Genomic DNA, 22,175 nt, shown 5'->3' with positions numbered 1-22,175 from the left:
GCATCGGCAAGCCAGCGCTGAGGTGGCTTCCACCGCCGTCCACGGTCCCGGACGCCATCGTCGCGGTGTGGGTGTTGGAATAAACCACGCCATGTTCGGTCGTGGTGTGTGCGGCTGCATGCAGCATCAAGTTGGTCGTTGGCCAGCTCTTCGACGTTCGACGACGAAGGCTGGAATATGCATGCGTGCCAAGTCTACGGTCAGGCTGGAGACTGATTCCTGTGGAGAGCAATGGCTCATGCATGGCCCAAGTCTGTGGTCAAGATGGAGACCTATTCTTGTGGAGAGAGCAGCGGCTCGTGGCCACGAGTTCGCGGTCACCAGCACGAAGCGTTCGTGCGCGTATTGATGGGCAAGGCTGCATGGGTGTTGTGTTGGTGTGGGCTATAAAGCCGGATTGTAAGCATTGTGTGAGTTGTCCGAGTCCGTGTATTTGAATAATAGAAGCCAAGATACAGGCGTTCGTCGTCCGATAAGTCTATGTCTATTGTTCACGTTCTCGTGATCGTCTGTCGATCCTCGGTTCCAACAGTGGGATGGTAGCGAGGGGTGCCACGTGGCTGGCCGGGTGTGCATGACTGGCATGCTGTTCACCGCCATGGCCGAGCTCGGATCCGTCCACCCCGTCGCGCTTGCCGTCACAGCCGGGCACAGCGCTCTCTCCGCTGTGCCGCACTGGCTCCCCCCACGCGCCGCCTCATCAGCGAGATCTCGCTGTCCGCGCTCTGCTTCGGTGGCGGCGCCATCACCTCCATCAGCTGCGCTGTGAACGGGTTGCCGTAGTTGTGGAAGATGGCAGCGGCGGACTGGCGAGACGGGATCGCGCAATATAATGGAGATCTCGGACTTGAGCTTCGCCAGGGCGAAGTGCCTATGCTCGCCACCGGCACGTCAGCGGAGAGGAAGGCCTACGGCGGCCGTCGCGGCCTTGGCGGGCGGCGTGGCCAGGGATCCACGAGGGCTTGGACGAGGAAGGAGAAGAAGACGTTCTGACTGCTGAGGGAGGAAGTATAAGATGAGGTGGACCACGGCCCCACATGTCAAATGCAGAGTCAGCAGCCCTGTCAGCGTGTAGAGCGGGTTAAGACCCGTTTAGACCAAGATGACACCCGAAGCCAAGCTCGTGGACCAAGAAATAACATTTTAATAGTAGATGGACCTAGATGACACCTTTCGTCAACTTGAAGGACCGCCCTATAAATTTTCCTCTTTTTTTTTTAAAACTTCCCCCTCATTCTGTTGTTTTTTAGGGAATTCAGGATTCCATTAATCAACCGTGTTGACTAAATGGTCAGACACTAAAAACATGATACAGTCTGAAACTCCGGCCAACACTGAGGGCTGAGCCTGTTCACACTAGCTTGTTGGAGGTGGGTGTTTGGCGCTGTGCTAGGGTCCGGCTGCTCGCGCCGGCCGTGAAATTATTTTCGGGCCACACGCGGCGCGCGCGGGGGACAGCGGGCCGTTTCCTTATCGGCGCGTATCGCGTGCTCGGTTGGCTTCTGAACATTCCCGAGCGAGGCTAGGTGGTGCTCGCGTATTCGTTCGTCAAATTAGACATGCACACGTGAACTCCCCGTGCACATGCTAGCTTGCCTCTTCTCTTCATTTTCACAAGTATGTGTACACGTAGGTACTCCCTCCGATCCATTTTATTTGGCGCACACGCATATCAAAATTCAATCTTTAATTTTTTTTACTAATAATTAGGCTAATAATTTTTAACTATTATAATACAAACTTTATATAATTAGATTTATAAGGAATTATACTATCCAATAATTATAAGTCTATAAGGATAAATAATATAATATAAAGCAAATGAATGGTCAAAGTATAATCTATAAGACCGTGTCATTCTAACTCACGTCAGATAAAATGGATCGGAAGAGAGTAGTTTCTGTTTTCTTTTCTTTGCTGGCACAAATGATCGACAATTAATAAACCAACTAGCTTATGATCCTTGTATATTAGCAAGCTATATCATTGAGTGAAGACTGTGAACTGTATACTCGACTTACGTATACGTCGTTGAGTATGCGATTTTAGGGAACAATATATGGACGCCATATATACAAGCTGTCCGGCATGATGAACCAAGCTAACTTTTAGCTTGCTTCTCTTATATATTTATTAATTAGCACGAGCGAAGATGCATGCATGCTTCTTTAGTAGCATATGTATAATACGAGCTTATGCACATATAAACACTTAACATTTATTTTGAATATTTTGTGCAAAATCTAGTTGAACAAAAATATTGTTTTAGACAAAAATATACCATGTGACATCTTATGGAATATAAAAAAATATATGTAAGAGATAAAACAAATAAAAAGATAGTAATCAAAATTAATATATAAAATATAAGGAAAGACAAAAACTAAAATATCAAAGAACATTCATATAGAAATAGAAACTACTTAAACAACCTAAATATACCATAAAATATTTCACGGATACTATGTGGATACTCAAAGATAATCGTGAAACATCAAAGAACATGACATGTGTACCAGCATGTGAACATCACAAAAATATCATATAACATCACATGTATAGCACATGAACATCATAAAAATATTTCATAGAATATCACATGTATACTACGTGAAAATCACATGTATATTACTTGAGCATCACATGTATATGTGAAAATCACATAACATCATATGTATGCTACATAAACATCACAAAATACATCACATAACATCAAATGTATATTACGTGAACATCACAAAATATATAGTAGAACATCGTATATATAGTACGTGAACATCACTAATGAATATATCACAAAACATCTTATATATACTACGTGAATATCACATGTGTAATACACATGAACATCACAAAATACATAATAAAACATCACATATATAATACCTGAACATCACAAAAATATGAAAATATATCACAGAATACAAGAAATGAGAAAACAAAAACATGAAAATGAAAGAAATAACATACTAAAATCATTAATCATAGTAATTTGAAGAAGTAAATAAATGAATAAATTTTAAATATAAAACAAAAATGCATCATAAAACATCGCGTACACTATATTAACATCCTAACACCACAGAACATCACATGTATACTACATGAATATCACTAAATATGTCATAGAACATTGTTTGTATGTCACATGAACACCACATGTATATTACGTGAACTATCACAAAAATATATCACTGGAACATCATATGTATACCACATAAACATCACAAAAAATCATGATAAAACATCACAATAATACATCATAGAACATCACATGTATACTCCGTGAACATTCACAAAATATATCATATAACACCATATATATAGAACTGCGAACATCACAGAATAGATCATAGAACATCACATTATACTACGTGAATATTATAAGTATATCATATAGTTTAGAAAAATAAAAAAATAATTAATTAGATTAAAATAACAACAAAAAATACACATAAAACATTATTAACAAATGATAAATATAGAAAATAAATAAAATAAATGAATAATTTAAATAAGAAAAAAAATAGAATTAAAAAATATATACATCATAAATATGACATATATATCTTATGTAACATATAAAATTAAAAATTAAAAATGGAAATGAAAATGAAATTTAAATAGTTCACACAGTGAACTTAAAAAAGAATCAAAAGCAATTAAACAGAAAAAGAAAAATAGGAAATAGAAATAGAAGGAAAACAAAAATAAACAAAAAAATTAATTAGAATAAAGTAAGAAAAATGAATGAAAGTTAAAAATACAAATAAATTAAAGACAAGAAAAAACACCATGGAAAAATAAAAAAAATAGAAAATAAAATAAAAAACTGAACAACAACTTACCGAGAAAACGTAAGCATCGTTGTTGAAATAAAAGAAACATAAAAAATAAAAATAACAGTAAAATATCACATCAAACAAAAAAGAAATAAAAAATAAAAAATGAAGCACGAAAGGAAAAAAAAGGAGAGAGAAAAAGCAAAAGAAAAGAAAAGAAAAGAAAAAAAAAGAGAAGAGAAGAGAAGAATAAGACAAAAAGAAAAGAAAAGGAAAAGAGAGAACCAACGTACCTGGGCCGTCGGTTTCCTAGTTCGCGGTGTCCCGCACTCCCTCTGATTCCCCGCGCTCGTCGCTCGGGCCACGGCTGATTCCCGCGCTCGTCGTGCGGACCGTGGCTCCTGTCCGAACGTTTGGACGGGAAGATTTCCAAGGGTTTGTAAAATCAGAGGTGCGACGTGCGTAAATACGTAGAGCACGGATCAAAGGGTGTTTTAGCCTGCCCCTATGAACATCTATCCTCATCATAAACACATGTACCACATCGTGACATATTTCTTTTTCTAGGAACAAGCACGAATCAGAACGAGAAACAAGCAAAGATTGACTTCCGCCCTGTTCGCTTGGTTTATAAGCCGTACTTTTTCAGTCAACGAACATTATTTTTCTTTCACAACAAATCAGACAACAGTACTTTCAGCCATGTCTTATCAGCCAAGCGAACAGAACAGAATGTTTTAGTTTTACTGACCAACCAATAGGATATAACATTGTTGGGTGGCCTTAGGACATGCAACTAAACAATAACATGTCAGATAGTATTATTAATACACTAGTGTAGAAATGAATTTTAGCGGCGTCACCTTTTCTATCAGAGGCGGTTCAACTAGCACACCACCTCTAGCCACGCCGTGGAGCACTGTAGCTCCATGACCGCCACTGAAGATACATTTTCAAGAGCGGTTCCATTAAGAAATCCACCTATAAAAATATATTTATTTTTAGGGGCGATTCCGTTAAGAGAACCGTCTCTGAAAATGCTATTTTTAAGGACGGTTGCTTATGTCAACTGTCTCTGAAAATGACTTATTTTTAGAGGCGGTTTTATTCAGTCAACCGCATTTGAAAATCGATTTTCAAGGGCGATTGACTAAGTTAACCGTCCTTAAAAATAGTTACAGCTCAAATAAATTCATATCTTTTTTAAATAAAGTCGGTTGAAGACAAAATTTATATCAAAATTGTAAAGCTCGATGAGATCTAAAATTTTGTAGTTGATAAAATTTTTGTTCGAGATCATTTAGGTTTCTAAATATATAAATTAAGTCTTATATTTTGAATTTTTCAAATGACCTTGGATGGAGAAATGTCATATATCAATGTTGTAGTGCTCGACGAAATCTAAAACTTTATGGTTGAAAGTTTTCTCATTTAATATTGTTTATGAGTTAAAATATTGATTACAAGATTCGTACATATTAATGCAAATAGACAACATCGTAGAATTAGACACAGGTAACTATGTGGTGCGGTGGTAGGAGACAGAACGTGCGAGGAAGAGGTTGTTGATTTGAATTCTGGTGTCTACACTTATTCAAAACATTTGGAAAATAAATCCCAAATCTTGCAAGTTGTGTCCGGTCCTCAGCCCTTTGGGCTACATTAAAAAAATTCTTATTTTTATTAGACTCTAAATGATTTAAAAAAATCTGAAAATTATTTTCAGAGGCGGTTGCCTCTGAAAATCAATTTTTAAGGATGGTTGTTTTAAGTCAACCGCCTCTGAAAATCACTTATTTTCACAATCGGTGGCATTATAGCGGTTTTTCAAACTGCCTTTGAAAATCGATTTTAACCTGCCTCTAAAAATATTTTCTGTACTAGTGATAATAAATCATGATATTTAGTACATGATTCATCATAATAAATTAATAATAAATCACGATGTTTATTTAGTATGAGATGCATGGTATATTCACCGGTTAGCGAGCATGTGAAATCGTCATCATCATAAAATAAATGGTAAAATAACTAAAAAAATGAATAAAAAATGAGTTGCAAGCTTCACATAGTAGGTAAATTTGTCCCAATCTGCAGACATGGTCATAATACAAAAACAACAAACGAGACCAAATGTTTCCTCATAAACAACAAAAGAGATCCAACAGACAACAGTTTATTTGCAGCATTACATCTTAAATAAAAAAAAAGCATAATCAAGTCCAAAATAATTGTTCTTGGGTTTTCACTTAGTTTAAACACCCTTTCTCTTTCATTTTCTTCTCTAAACTCTCAATAGCTACTTTCTTACCAACTATAACCTTCTCGGAATTAACATGAGAAACCACGACAGACCAATCCGTCTCCCCTTTTTGTCCACTCCTTTTTCACCATTTGCCTATATCCTTTGACAGAGCCAATACATAAACACCACAATCATAGCTATTTTACTGTTGTGGTGTTTGGCCTTCATGGAAACTTAAAACGAAGGAGGGAAACAATGGTCTCAGATTCCTATAAAGGCAGAGAGCAACATCTTGATTCATTTTTTTATACTGTCGAGGTGCACAATTTGGCATATATTACATATGCCCTGTCAATGCGAAACACAAGTAGACTCCAATGATTTCCACCACCTGACTTGTCAAACTGTTGATTATTGTTTACTAAAAACAAGACTAGACTGTGGTTGCTTAGGTCTAAAGTTCTGGCAGCTACAACTACTTCGGCAGTTTCAGCATAGTTTGTCATATGAAAGGCCACCATCGGCGGCACCAACATGAAATCTTTCATATGGAATTATAAGATGATGACATATGAGCATACACAAAGTGGATGAGAGGGTCTTCAAGCCAGTTTGTTCCTCGAAGACTTTTCAGCTCAGACTCAATCAACTTCACACCATCATAAAAGATCGCACGAGGCCTAGCGGCATTTGAAGGTAAAGTGCATGATTCTGTTTCTGTTTCTGCCCCCTGCATGGCATTCGTAGCTGCTTCTATTTTTTGCTCCCCTATCTTCGGCTCTACAAACAAATGGAATTCTTGTTTAGTCAAAAAGTGCCACGTAAGTGTTCAATTGATTTATTAATCCAAAAACCATCCTATAATAGATAACGAAATTAGTTCTCATTTTCAAAAAACATATGTGTTGGGGGTGTATCATATGTTAGGGACCCCTATTGTGTGTTCAGGGCCCAATTACATCACCTAGGAGCCTTGTGAGATAGGGATTTATGACCCAATTGTAGCCCTTAGAGACATTCTTATAAATTTTAAGCCACACTAAGGGAAATAATGAAAACCTCCCCTCCCACCTCTCCGAATGGGAGAGAGGGAAGGTGGAGGGGAGACTCTTGCCTCTCACTCATTTGGCTCTCCCTCTTTCTCCTCACTCCACCTCTCTCATGTTGGTTTGTAGACCAACAATATGGAATCAATGAACATAAAAAAGAAATCACTCACTCTGATCAAGAAAAGTGTTCCCATGTTGATGCAAACATACAAAATAGAGCATTTTTGTTTTGTTAAACACATTATATGATACACAAAAATATAATCAGAATAAGAGATTGAAGAAATTGGAACCGATCAGCTCTTGAAATTGGTCTTTTTGATCATCATCTTGATAACATAGGTTAGCATACCTTGAGATCTTGCTGAATGATCAGATCGACAATACTAGGATCCATTATTAGTTGTACCCCATCCCTCTTCAAACGTATAATAAACATACATCAACTAGTAATATTTGTTAGGAATTTATCTGTCAACAAATTCTTATTGGCATGCCTCCCCAACGAAAGTACATTCCAATAAGGTGCACTTATTAGTTACAGCCATATAGGATTGAACTCTACGTCTCGTGAGATAAACATTGTTAAATAAATCAAAGAACTGTTGAATGCAACTAATCCATTCATGCGGCATCAAGGCATCAAGGAGAATACATCGAGGCTTCGATTCATAAAGATTAACATGAACTATTTTAGAGTGCATATTTTATAAACATTGTTCAGAATGGCTGATTTGACTAATGGTGCTTTTGCAAATAACTGATCAATCATGTACTTCTGAAATTTTTCAAATTTCTCTACATCATCACAGTCAGGTATATTTAGGATATCAACCTAAAACATTTGAAAGTAAAATAGATGTTGCTGTAACTCTTCGGAGATATAGTATTGAAAGAAAATCTTCACATACGTTTCAAGATCACCCTTTCCTTAATCTTTCTTGTAATTCTTAATGTTGTTGATGTGATAAAAAAATTAATTTCATCAATAGCATCACCATTGACCAATTCTATTTCTACCTACATGTCCTCCTCTTTAAAAAATCACCATCCCATAATCACTCAACTTGTGGGCTCACAATATGAATATTAAATACCCCTTTGCAATCAATCTACCAACATATAATGTTGAATTGAATTTTTGTGCTTTAAAATCATAAATCTTATATAATGATGGATGACGTGAACTTTCTGAATGACAATAATCCTAGTAGATAAATACAAGTTAAAAGAACTCTCAATATCAAATTGAATAAAAAAATATATTCACTGATTAGCATGACATAATCTTATACATACTATTGAGTTTTGCTAACACTTGTGATTCTTCTTCTTCATAATAATTACTATAACTCCGCTAGTAATGGTGTGCCACCATTGATTTGATTGCATGCTAGTTCCACTATTCCTTATTTTCTCTTCGTTCAACAATTTATATGTAACATGCATGCTGTAGGTCTGCATAACTATTGTTTCAATGCCATTTATTTGTAATTCTTGTAGCCACCTGTTCATATCAGCGCTCTTATGTTTTTACTTATTGTAGGGCAAAGTATGTATAATTGATGAACTAGATGGTGAACAACGGGAATGATCGGTCCTATGCAGCTATGCTCCTTATGCTTCTGATTTGGTTTGATTCAAAGTCTTGATACCTTGGTCATCTGTCATACTTATTTTTTGTATTATTAAAGTCCAGGAGATGTCTGATTGAATAACTTAGAGATGTTTGATGGTATGGAGAATGTAATATTTTCGTTTTGTTATATTATTATAAAGTATGTGATAACCATATGATGTAACATATTCATTTGCATGCCGGTTTGCTTGTAGTTGGTGTCAACCGCTGGCATGTTCGAGACAAAAAAAAATGGTTGAGGGTATTTTTGATAAAACAAGGCCTGCATGTCATAATCGCTCGCATCAATTGTTGTGATGCCTTTAACACTAAAGCTCGTGCATAGAGCTTTTCGAGGGTAACCCATGTACGTAGCCAATGGATCATCGAATAAACCACTTGCAAGAGAGAATAAATTAAGTTTTTTTTTAAAAAAAAAACTAAATTACTTCTACGTAACCAAAACGACCAATAAGTAGTTGTTGCACCCAACACAATTATAGGTTTGAGATCCTTCTGAAACCCTCGAAGCCAACTCCTAAAAAGATAGGGAATACTACGAGGCTAGGGAGATTTAACGCAACTTGTATGCAACCCCAAATTAGTTGTGCAAAGCGGCATTCAAAGAAAAGGTGCTTAATTGTCTTATTCGTGTGACAAAAACAACACTTCTCACTGCCTAGCCAATTGCAGGTAACAACCCTTCAAGGTACCACATAAAAATCTTTAGTGGGCCTTTGATATGATTTTGTTTAGGTTTCGGACATATCAAAGCCGAATAATGTGACTTCACCGATAATTTACCTTTTTGTTCCAAATTCCAGTAGAAGACATCTTGTTCTTGAGTGAGCATGAGATTAGCAATGCGAGGAAACAGATCATTTCAGACTGTTAGTTTACGACAAATCAAATCACGTCTCCATGAGAAATGCACCGGTGGTGAACTAAAAACCTCTACTACATTTTGTTGCTTATGTCTAACAATGTTATATAGGTAAGGATATTATTCACTCAGAGGTGAATTTCCAAGCCATTTGTCCACCCAGACCCGCACTTGGCAACCGTCTTTAAATACAGAGGAGCCAAATGGAAGAAATCATGTTTGACCTTCACGAGGCTTCCCAGAAACGAGAATCCCCACTTTTCCAATAAACTTGGGATAACAACTTTGAGTCTAAGTACTTGTTTCTGATTATTTGTTTCTAAATCTCATCCGTCGTCAACAGCTTGAACAACCATTTGCTTAGGAGTGCAATATTCTTCAGCTCCAATTTGGCCGTGGGTAGAAACTAAAAAGGCATACAATTTGAACCGGAGGGAGTAAAACTAGCAGAAAACCAATAAAAAAAAAAAAAATCGCACCAAACATATAATGCAGCTGGCGTGTTGGTCCATGCTTATGTGTCCATGGAACACGATACAATTATTGTGCTCCCCCAATGCAACTTAAAAGTTTAACCGATGACTCTATTGCGCAGTTTCATCAAAAGTGCTCATAAACCCACCCAAGAAGCCAGCACCATTACAGCTCCCACATAGGATTTCACGCTTTCCTCTGCAAAAGTAACGACCAGTGGGTAAATCAAACTGCTGAATCTCAAACGAATCAGAGGATTTATTAATTGAGTAGATGTATGTCTAAGAACAAGTACAAATTGACTTATAACCAAGCAAATGCTGATATGGAGTAGAGAAAAGAGAGCTTGACTTTCATGGAAGCAACAAGCTGAGCACGGAAGCATAGGCATTGATGTTGGACACACACATTAAGTGAATGTGAGGAGGACTAGAAAAGAAAATGTGCGACATAGATAAAAGTAACAATAAAAAAGTTTCTTATAGAATTGTATAGTTTGGCTCCTACAGCTTGGCTAAAAGCCAGATACTTGGCCTTATTATTGAACTTGCTCTAATGGGAGGGAATCGGTTCCTCTAGAGACTCATCTGTCTAAATGGCCGATACTTACACGGTCTAACACAAGTACTTTTTGTTATACCTGCAAAGCCAGCATAAAGCTCCAGCTTTAAATCGGCCTTCAAAATAGTCAACAGAATTCACCCCACTTCCCTCACATTTGGTGCATGCGATCGCACCTGCCAATTTACAGTGAAACTGTTACAACAAAAGGCACAGCAAAACTGGAGAGCTGCTATAAGGAGTGGATGCATAGCATGCATGCTACACAAGACGTCTTAATGCTCTGTAGAAGAATGATGACAATTAACAAACAGTGCTTCTACAATCCAACGTTAGCATAATTATATCTGAGCAACAGTAAGAGCCTTCAGTCTGAGCCAGTGAACCACTTGCAGGGATCTGAATTTTTTCTGAAGTACTTATTTTGGTAAATGTTGTACTTACAAGGTTGCAAAATAAAATTGTTTCAAAGGATGATGAAACACCTAAAAGATTGTGCAAGCGGAATTTGTTGATTTTGTTATATTATTATGCCAGACGGTTTTTTTTAACAATTGAATTTCTCCTATACAAGGTCCACCAATACTTGTTTTGGTAAATGTTGTACTTACAAGGTCCATGTCATGTACAGGAGTGGTAGCGGGAGAAAGTATAGTGACCTCATATATATAGTATCAGAAACATTAATCAGTCAGGATTCAGGAAAAGTATTTACACTACAGTATTAAAGATTGCTCAGGTATAATTTGGTGATGAAATTCCATTCCATGCGTATGGAGATGAGTTTTATAGCATTTTCTTGCTAATGTATATTTCAAATGTACAGTGAAATAAGGGTTGCCATATTAAGGTATATCAGTGTTCAATTCATGCTTTGTGACAGCAACAGTAACGAAACCCACCAATACTGCATTGACAAAACAGAATACTAAGCTCAATCAGGAAAATAAAGGGTCATCTGTGTAGTCTGTAACTGGTTTCTGATCCACTTCTACTTCCTTTACATATAATTATTCAAGTAAGGAGCCAAATGGCCTTGAGGTGCTATTGTATTCCTACATGAACACAAAAACATTTAACTGAGATGGGAAAAATCGTTCCTGTAAATTCATACAAAAGTGTGCTCACCATTTCCTTTGCAGTCCTGGCAAAGAATGCTGTTCACCTTTTGAGGCTTTTTAGCAGACTGGTCATTTTCTGTGGCCTGTTTGAATGAAACCTTTCAAAGCTTTGAGGAGAAAAGGCAAATACAGATAAGGAAGCAAACGGAAGCACATTTTTCCTACCCCAAACAACTCTCCTACCAAAACTGAAAGGAGAATAAAATACAGAAGGTTCAGAAGTCACTAATTCAACATTCATATCTCATGTTCATTGATAAAAATACTATATGCATGTCAAATTATTGTATGCAACACGCATCCTATCTTCTCAATACAGGTTATTTATGATGTGAACACTATTGTAGTGTAGTGGTAAGCTCCCCAGTTAAGGGAGACATTGGACAGGTTCAAATCCTAGTGCCACAAAAAGAAATCCCCTTGCTAGCAACCCAAAAATAATGCTGCTACTGCGCCTGAGGCAGGGATAGGTCTAATATTTTTCATCTTTTTTTGGTCTTGGGTCGGTTCCCTCCCTGTTTTTAAGTAATAGCTTTTTGTTCTGTTAAGTTGGTGTGGAGTGTATGTGCCTCTGGACACATGTGTGGGTTTGTAAGGGTTCTTTACTTTGTTTTTTTTCTTATTGATGCAATGATACGTGGCTCTTCTGCGTGTTCGAGAAAAAAAATAATGGCATGATGCCAAACCTGTGGCAATCGTGGTTGGTTTGGACCCTCCGCCCTCCTACCAAGGGTAGTTGCAATGGTCCAGCCCAGGAGGTCATGGTTGGCCTAGGTTACGGTGCAGTACTATAGGGAGAAGCCAGGGTTCGAGGGGTTTTCTCGGCCCATGTGGTTTCGGCTTCTTCTTAATTACAATGCCTCAGGGAGGCTGTTCCTTAGTGTCAAGTTTTGTTTATGTATTTTGCTCGCAATGCATATATTCTATTGCACATATATGAGATATCGATTCCATCTTGTTTGAAATAGGAGATGGAATTAAATATGCACTGCTATTAGAAAGCTGATAGCATACTCTACATGACAAAAGAAAAAAAAATCCAGAGGCAAGCATATATTAGATCCATTTAGCTGAAGATATAGGGACCATAAATTTCCTGCATTGTTTCTATAATCTGGGCAATGAAGTCGTACAGGAAAAACTTAAGAAACTATTGCACCATTGCACCAAGAAGGGATTATCTCCATCACCTATAACTAAAACTACCGGTGATATGCAAGGTTGATCATCATTGGATTTCATGAGTCGCAGGGCTATATTATAACACATGATGTTACTACTCCTCTAGTAAAAGAATGATGTCTAGTGAAAAAAACTCAGCAATTATTCTTACTAAACATTACTTGGTTGAAATTTTAAATCCCAACGAATGGCTAGCAACACTAGCAAGATCCATTGCCACCTGATCCCTTGGTCTTCGGCACTTCGCATCCCACCTCCCCACCATCCGTGAAATATAACCGCTCAGCCCACCAACGCAGGGCCTGCGGCCAACTCCTCCGCACGAAGTAAATTAGGGATTCATCCCTCCCCAAAGGGCATGTTTGGATCCATTAGCACTAAAAGTTAGCTAGCTAATAGCTAATAACTGCTAATTTTTAGCAGGGGGCTGTTTGGATCCACTTGCTAATAGATGGTTAGATAGTGAGTTGAAGGTGCATATGAACTATTAGCAACTCCAAACCTACTAATGGAACTAATAGTTAGCATCCCTGCAACTAATAATTAGCAGGTCTGTTTGGATCCATTAGTACTAATTCTAGCTGCTAATTTTTGGTGCTAATGGATCCAAACAGGCCCAAATTCTCATCAATGGGCAGCACTGCCCACTGCCTAACTCTTCAGCATCTCAGATCCGCCCCTCATCCTCCTGCGCCACAATCCTTCGTCCACCTGGTTGTGCAGATCCACCAGGGTTAAGCACATGGCAGACAGCGGTAGAATCTAATGGATGATGGTGCCGTCTTGTCCTAGGCCTGCATCTCCCCTTCAACCATGAGTGTCCATGAGGTATTAATACTTTCCTCCCAGTTTGCATACATATGATTGAATGATTTTAATGAAACCACATTTGTTGGCCTGTCGCCACAATTTCTGCACAGCTGTTTGCGGCGAGCCGAAGACCCACTTGAGCATGGCACCAGCGACGCCATCAAAGCTGTCAGGGACACGATACCTGCTGAACACGTACAAGGTCACATCCTCCCTCCCCTCTTCTTGCTTTTCTATTTTGGTTAATGATCCACCATGTGCATACATGGAAATGATTTGACAGGGACCAATTGTATTCCACACTCCAGATGTTTGATTGAATGTTCCTTAGAGAGAGAGAATTATTTTTCCACTAATGCATCTTATTTCTTAAACAGCCATACAAAATATATCACATATTTCCTTTCCTCCTGATTATTGAGGTTGTCCGATCATTCAGTTTAGATTCACTGTCTTTGAGAACAGTGTTTGTGTAGTTGCAGTCTGCCTAAAATGGAAGGTACACCATTAAATAATATTTTTTCTCGATCACGCAAAAGATTTGCACGTTTTTGTATCAAGTGAGGAGAATTTTGACTACAATGGGTTGGGCCTTATAGATTTTCAATAAGCATATGCCCACCCAAACTCACACTTGACTACTCTATTACTCGCTGAAGAAGATAACCTAGGCTCCTCGCGCCGGCTTGCAACCACGACTCAGCCTTGTGCATGATGTGATTGAGTAACTCGGACCATTAAATAATAATATTGATTTTTGTTTCAGCTATCTAGTCATTCAGTTTAGATTCACTGTCTTTGAGAACAGTGTTTGTGTAGTCTGCCTAAAATGGAAGGTACATCATTAAATAATATTGATTTTTCAGCTATCTAGTCTAAATAGATATTTAGATTCATTATCTGATAGTTCTAGCCTTTTGTGATAGCAAAACAGATTAAGGTAAGGACCCGCTAAGACTGCAATCATGATTTGTCATCAGGCAAGTGAGCTTCAAGTAACCAGGAAACTAATATGTGAGTGCTCCTACAACTTTACAAGCTGTGGAAACATGCACATTGTTGGATTGTGTGCACACCTCCAAAGCCACTAGATTGCAGAACAAAGGTTAATTTAATTGTATTACTGTATTCTTAGCAAGGTCTGGACGCTCCATTGAACAACATATATATGCTTTTTTTATTCCGCATCGCATCTTTTTTAGTTGGATGTGATAGTAATATACTAGCAGATCTGATTTTAAGTTTCTGCAATATTGTGCACTAACTAGTGCTTGGTTTCTGTTGGTTATTAGATAGCTATTAGTGATGGATCTGGATAGTGAATTTATTTGATGCTCACAATTCTATAAATTATCCTTCAGAATAAATTCTGTGATGCAGCTCCACTTAAGTCTTGCAAGACTAATATCACTCTCAAACCATTAGCCTTCATGGTCCTCCTGAATGGTATTAAGTATTTGTAGTTTCCATCTTACAAGGCAGTTATTTCACATGCAGGACATGGATTATGTGGGCACTGCAGGTTCCTGCTCAAGTTCTTGTCTTTCAGCCAAGTTAAGTTTTTTCTGAAATTTGTTCGAGTCATGAGATTAATTCCTACAATCTGGATATTAGCACAATGTTATAATTTATCACTTGAAAAGTCAATTGCTATTTGCTTCTATGTGTCCTCTTTCTGCTGGAATCTTTCTTGGTTTTGTTTCAATTTATAAACTGAGGTTAGTTGTCTTCCTGTAATTACCTGAATCATGTGTTCTGCATTCCTCTTGGAATTAGAAGATTACATGTTTGTGACTTAGCATCTAATGTATTCAATTACAGATATCATATATATCTGTCACATGTGAACTTGTACTTACTATATCTTCTATCCTTTTTCTTTCTTTCAGAATAACCGACCGAGTTGGGAAAAAGATCCAGAGTGAAGCATCAGGATTTTCTATTACAAGCGAAGAATAGACATTATGCAAAGTAGTCAATGTATTATTAGAAGGAAAATTTAGACAAGTATTAGGCTTGTGTCTTTTATTTCTCAGTCAATGTTTGAACCAGGTCCTGACTGCAAAATCTATTGGAGTCAGACCTTGTAACTGAAAGTACTATAATAAAAATCAATATGCTTCATTGAGATTGTGCTCTGTTCGTGCATTTGTGAGTCGACCTTTGTTCTTGATTTTGCTTATCATACACAGCTGTAAGGATTTATCATGAATATATTTTGAGCAACCAAAAATTTCAAGATTGGCCATTGGCAATACCAACAGATATACCGTTGCCGTTGAATGGTTATATCCATTGCTAACTTACAACGCTTTTGTTTGCATGTTACCAATGTTGCACTAGACCCTTGCAACGGCACTTCTAGCAACGTATATATGCATTGCTAAAGGGTTGTTTCTCTTGTAGTGACTTAAAAGAAAACATCGAGCTGCTCTCAATTCTTCGTGTACTCATGTAGTCCTATGCGAACTATGAATCTATGAGACGAAAAAGCAAACTGAAGAACATGAGCGCATACCGTGACAAGAAAGAACAACAATTCTTGTTCCAGTTCTCTGAAATAGTATACTAGCAAGTTTCAGAAAAAAAAAGTAAACTAGCAACCTTATCCCAAAACACCAAGAGCAGAGGTAGAAAAAATGAACATTGGAAACCGTATCGGGAGGCGGGCAAGACAAAGCAGCTGACCTTGGTCTTGACGCACAGGTGCTTGCAGCGGCCGGAGACGGGGCGGAAGGAGATAAGCGAAGAAGAAGGCGATGCTTTGACGAGAGCTGGAGGGGAGGGAGCAGTGGTAGTGACACTCGCCGTGGCCGCCATCGAGGAGTTGCGAGCGTGCGATGCGAGGAAGTGGTGGGGAGGGGAGTGGAAGAAGAGACGGACGGCCAGAAAGAAGACAAGCCTGGGTAAGCAGCCCAATCCACACTGATAAGGAGAAGACGGCTGACTTGTGGGTCCCTGCGGGCCGGCTATCTTTCCTCCGATGCTTTGTGCAGTGGTTGTCCGTGTCTGTGTCCATGGCGACGCAGCTCGCGACCCGGGGCCTCCCCTTCGCCTCACGCGGCCCGCCTTCTTGCGCCGCCTCCTGCTCCTCGTGCCCGCCCTCGTCTCCCCAGCTCGGTCGCCGGCCTAGCCGCCGGTTCCGCTGCTCCTCGCCACAGGTAATTAATTCCATACCAACCGTGCCCTGTGCGGCAGTGCCGGCACTGGTGGTTGTTAGAGTGACTTGATTCGGATGCAGGTCGATGCAGCGGCGCCGCCGGGGAAGGGCGGCGAGTACCGTCCCTCCTTCGCGGACGACCTCCTCCTCGCCTTCTTCCGGAGCAAGATGGTGGAGGTGAGCTCCACTCCATCCACCGATTCCTTCCTTCCTCCAGTTAGCTGATTCTATACTCGATAATTACAGCAACATACAGGCATCCAGAAGCAATCATGCATAGCAAACAAAGGCTATAGATTAGAACAGTACACGAAAAGCATAAAATCAAGATGAAAAGTTAGTAAAACGAATCTATGTCTCGCTATGAACACAGACGCGAAGATCACGAAAATCGGAGCTAAAACGAAAAAGTTATGGATTAAACAAGATTTCCTTTAATAAAATAATAGATTAAATCTAACCTCAAATTTTAAAAGTTGAAAACATACTTAACAGTAGTATGAACATGTAGATTATGCAATTAAGAATCTAACGTAGCTTGAACGGATCAAATTGGACCTAAAACGAAGATTTTATGGCTAAAACAAGATTAGTGGCACTTCTGTAAATAACTGAAACTTGATTTTAGAATTTAAATTAATAAAATCGAATTTTATAGTGAGCCAGGGACAGTGGGTTCTATACTAGGAAACTTCAGGGGCTCTTTTGCAAAACATCCGCCGAAGAGGTATCGACGAATATCGGCCGTTGGATTAAGATCTAACGGCGCAGATCAGACGGGAGGGGGAAAGAGACGCTGGCGAGGTCGGCAGCGAGCTCTGACGGCGGTGCCATGGCCGGAGCGGGCGGTGCACGTGGAATATGACCTACGAACCACGGCTGGACGAACTGAAGGCACCGAGAGATAGAGGAAGAAGCGACGAACTCACCAAGGCGATTTACCGTGGTGAAGACGACACGGAAAGCAGCGCTCGGCGGCGGCAGCGGCGGTGATGGCGACGGCGCTAGGGCTTGGCGTGGCACGACGTCTCGGCGAGGCGGTTGCGGCTCTAAAACTTGGGATGGGAGCAACACGATGCGGGCACCCGGTATTTATGGCCGGGAGTAGCTTGGGGCGAAGGCAAGGACGAGGCGTGGCGTCGGTGGAGTCGGAAGCGGCGCGACGGAGTCCGACGCGGATACATGCGGGAGGAAGAAGGCGCTATAGATGGCCATCGGGCCGTGCCGGCCCGGCCCGGCGGCACGGCGTGCCGTGCCTGCTCGACGCGGTGTCGTGCCTCACCGGGCCACCGTGTCGGTCGTGCCGTGCCGCTGGCGTGCTCGTGCCTGGCCTCCGGCCCAAGGCACGACCCGTGGGCCGTTTGGCCGTGCCGTGCCACCCGATGGGCACGACCGTGCCGTGCCGCCCGATGGCGTGCTCGAAGCTAGCTGCCGAGCTCGAGACAACGACGGCGTATGGAGATTGGAGAAGCCGACGGGCGACGGCCGCAGAAACGAGAGAGAGAGAGAGAGGAGGTGACCTCGCAGGCCACGACGAGTCCCTGGGGGCTGGGGCCGGCACGGGAACACGGAGCTCGGGGTGCTGGGGCCGTCGCCCGCCGAGCTCACTCCCAGGTCCGGCGTCCCTGGGGCTAGGGCCGGCGCGTCGAGCTCACTCCCAAGGCGGAGCTCGGGGGCTCGGGGCTGGATCTGGCGCTGGGGAGGTGCCCGGCCGGTCAGTCGGCAGCTGCCGGTGCAGCGGGTGGGGGAGCCGGGGAGGGGGCTGCGAGCCTGCGACGCTGCGTCGCGCGTCGGGGTGCGGCGGGTGGGGTGGGTGTGGCCGTGTGGGGGGCGTGGGGCGTGGGGTGTTAGGGTTTGGGAGGGGGTATAGGTGTGGGGGGCTGGGCCTCTTAGCAGGCCGGCTGGCCGGGCCGCCTCTTGGACCGGGCCGTGCCCATGCCGTGCCGCGGGCCTGGAGGGCGGCCCAGGCATGGCCTGGTGCCTCGGGCCGGGCCGGCACGGGCACGGTGACCACCGGGCCGTGCCGTGCTCGGGCCGGGCCAAAACGTCGGGCCACGGGCCGGGCCATCGGGCCGCGGGCTGCATGTACATATATAGAAGGCGCCACTGACGCGTGGGGCCGGCTGTCAGTGGCACAAGGCGCGGGAGGAGAGAAGCACGGCGCGGCTTGCTGGGACGGTCTGCCAGTGCGGGCCACGGGAGAGAGAAAAACACGGGCGACGCTGCGGAAGATTGGGCCGTCTGCTGGGCCACCGCGGGAGAAGAGTGGAGGTGCGGCGGGAAAGCAGGCCGAGCGGGAGGAGCGGGAAGATGGGCCGAGTAGGGAAAGCTGGGCCGCTCGGGCCAAAAGAAGGAGAGGAAGAATTTTTTTTCAATTTCATTTTCAAATCCAAATTCCCACCAAATTCAAATTCTTTTGCAAATTTTGATCAAACCTAAGCATCTCAAAATAAATAAGCACCAGCATGAATGCACAAACATGTATGTAGACCTTATTCTTGGTTTTAATTTTAACAAAGTTTTTATTTTTATAAATTTAAATGCTCACAAAATGCATAAATAAATTATTTTCTCCTATTTTAAAATCATGCAAATTTTAGGGTGTTACAATTGGTATGCTAAAAGAACTTTGCACCTGCCATTTGTACATGCTTTTGTATAGTATATGACCAAAATTCAAAATAAAGCACAGCACGTAACAACAAAGTTTAAGCTGTTGTTTATTGCAGTTCAACTTTGGGGTGCTGCCTCCACCTCTTGATACTGACAAAGCCCTCAAGGAACCGTGCTTGGACATTTGCACAAATGCGAGGCGGCGCAGAGAGCTAGGAAGAAATAGTAGCCCAGATGCGCTCAGTTGCCCCCAAGTTTGAGAGATGTGCTCATTGTAAAAGACTGCACATCATATCATAGATGAGATGTCATAATCCGGTAATGGTATAGGTACGCTTGCTCTGATTATTGCACATTGGGAAGGTGTGTTACTCAACTCAAGAGTGCCTTGCCTCTGAGTCTTCGTGCAACAATGTCGAGTAATTTTGGTAATACCAATTCTATATTGCACACGTACACGTATTCAATTTGATCAACATAAGTGACAAACTTACAATCTGTTCCAATAGAACAGCATCCAATGAAACACCACAGTGATCTGGATACGAGTTCAGCTGCCACAAAAAAAAAGGGTAACTTACAACAGAGGAAAAAAATATATATGAAGCAACATATAAAAATATGAAGTCCAACATTTTATCAGAAAAGTTATGACAGGCAAGCTCCATGTTTGAAGCCAGGAACATGTTGAAAAAAAAAAATCACCGCATTCCAGTTGTCAACAGGGACTCAGGGAGTCTGAACTTCTGAACAAGAAACATGATCGGTTCTAGGGTTGAACAAATGTGGTGCACCATGCCCACTGGAATGGAAATTTAAACTTCAATTCCGATGGATCACTGCTCCCTCTATAGAACACAACAGCTGATCTTGTTTGCCTGCATAAAGGAGTATCATATATGGCATTCCACAAGCTCATGCAGAGCCTGCTGTTCTGCATCCACAACCACAATGTAAGCAAAGGGTGATCCTCTGCTAGCAGCTCTCTCCATGTCGTCTTTGGTAGCAAAGGAAGCTACGAATCTGCTTAAATTCTTGCGTGTTCATGTCATCAATCATTGTAAGTTAAGATTCTATCCATGCTGTTATATATACCTTGATCCGCCACTCATATGTTCACCGCGATGGTCACTGCCTGGTCCACGCAATGGTCACAGCGCGCGGCGTTGGCACGCACCAGGACGCCGCGGTGCTATTTTTTTTCCGGAACACGCATTCACGTGAATTTTATTAAAAAGAAGCAAGAGTGCCGAAGGAACGGCGTACACGACGCGACTATGAGAGAACCCATAGCGTAGGACACAAAAAACCACAGAGCGAGTGGTTTAGAACGAAAAACACAAGTGAAAGCAAGAAGTGCGGCTGGGAAGGGCCCTCCACCACAACTTAGCTAGCTGGACCTGCAGCTAAAGATAACGACGCGAAGGCTGCCAACAAGGGAGGTGAAGTCTCGGTGGCAAAGCATCCACCGGAAAGAACGCGGCAAAGCATCCGCGGGCTGGTAGCGACTATGGCGGCAAAGTATCCGCCCAGGCAGCAATGACAGCAAAGTATCTGTCGAGTATCCACAAGCGGCCAGGTAGCCGCTGCGAAGAAGATGACCAATGACAGCAAAGCATCCGTCGAGATGACTGCAGCAACACCAACATCCAAGGTGGACAGATCAATGCGAAGAGGAAGCTAAAGCACAGGTAGGCACAAACACAGCTAGGAGTAGCTCCGGCGAGAGGAACAAGACGGCGGCAGAAGTGCTCCAATGAAGCCTACAAGAAGGGAATGACATCCTCAGACATCAACAACGTTGAACAGAGAGCACAACAAGGACTTTCGTCCCAGGACCGCCTCAACGACCCGCATTACGAACACATCTTTCAACGAACACCTTCAAGAAGTTGGATGGCATAGACTGTACCACCGTCGCCGGCCCGAAGCGAGAAGCGGGGCAGAGTTTTCACCCAAGAGTTTGTTCGAACATGGCCGCTGGGGCGATCCTAGCAAAGTAGCGGGCCGACCTGGCACAGGAACATATCACGAAGGCAGGGGCAGGTCTAGCACCAACGATTCTGGCCAGTGACCCAGGAGGCCGCAGGCCCCGACCATCGAAGCATGGCTGAGGCAGCTAGCAGCCTGTAGTAGGCACCCTGCCCGGCCGCAGCCAAACGGCCCGACGAGAAGAACCGGCCGCAGGTAGCCGTCGGTCGCCATGCCAGCGCACAACTGGCCGCAGCGCGCCCGTTCTGCTGCCGCCGGCTAGCCAAATCCGACCGGCCTACCGGAGTAGCAGCCCAGACTGCCCCACTGATCGGCCTACCGCATACAGGCGGCCCAGACTGCCCCACCGGCCGGCCAGGCTACCGGAGTAGCAGCGCGACCACACCCGCTGCTACCGCAGATCCGAGGAGGGGGAGGCAGGATCTGGCCCAGGGGCCCCCGGATCTACCCCACCCGCCTACCTGCTCGCCGGAGAAGCAGAGGTAGAGGAGGGGAGGTGGAGGAGAGGAGGTAGGAGAAGGGAGGAGGTGGGGAGGGGGGAGAAGGTGGTGGTGCCGCGACGAGGCCGCCGCTGGCCACCGTCGCCGAACACCAGAGAGGGCGGCGGGGACGGAGCGGCGCCGAGGTGTCCCCCCCCCCCCGAGTCGCTCAAGGGAGCGCTTGGGGGAAAGGAAGGGAAGGGGCT

General features: G+C 42.4%; 2 protein-coding genes across 2 annotated transcripts; one reads left to right on the top strand and one right to left on the bottom strand.

Moving 5' to 3' along the window:
- Positions 1-9,795: 9,795 nt before the first annotated feature.
- Positions 9,796-16,695, bottom strand: LOC136517780 (protein BUNDLE SHEATH DEFECTIVE 2, chloroplastic-like). The gene is made up of 4 exons (XM_066511420.1): positions 16,414-16,695; positions 11,741-11,816; positions 10,692-10,788; positions 9,796-10,249 (listed from the first exon to the last, which is right to left on the bottom strand). The coding sequence occupies exons 1-4, from the start codon at positions 16,543-16,545 to the stop codon at positions 10,162-10,164; spliced, it is 393 nt and encodes a 130-aa protein (XP_066367517.1). The 5' UTR covers positions 16,546-16,695; the 3' UTR covers positions 9,796-10,161.
- LOC136517779 (uncharacterized) lies at positions 16,543-19,950 on the top strand. The gene is made up of 3 exons (XM_066511419.1): positions 16,543-16,886; positions 16,967-17,062; positions 19,615-19,950. Exons 1-3 carry the CDS (start codon positions 16,566-16,568, stop codon positions 19,756-19,758), a joined length of 561 nt encoding a protein of 186 aa, XP_066367516.1. The 5' UTR covers positions 16,543-16,565; the 3' UTR covers positions 19,759-19,950.
- The last annotated feature ends 2,225 nt before the right edge of the window (positions 19,951-22,175 follow it).

This window comes from Miscanthus floridulus, chromosome 17 (genome assembly GCF_019320115.1).
Source record: "Miscanthus floridulus cultivar M001 chromosome 17, ASM1932011v1, whole genome shotgun sequence".
In the NCBI taxonomy this organism is placed as follows: Eukaryota; Viridiplantae; Streptophyta; class Magnoliopsida; order Poales; family Poaceae; genus Miscanthus; species Miscanthus floridulus.
This window is presented reverse-complemented; position numbering and strand designations above follow the sequence as displayed.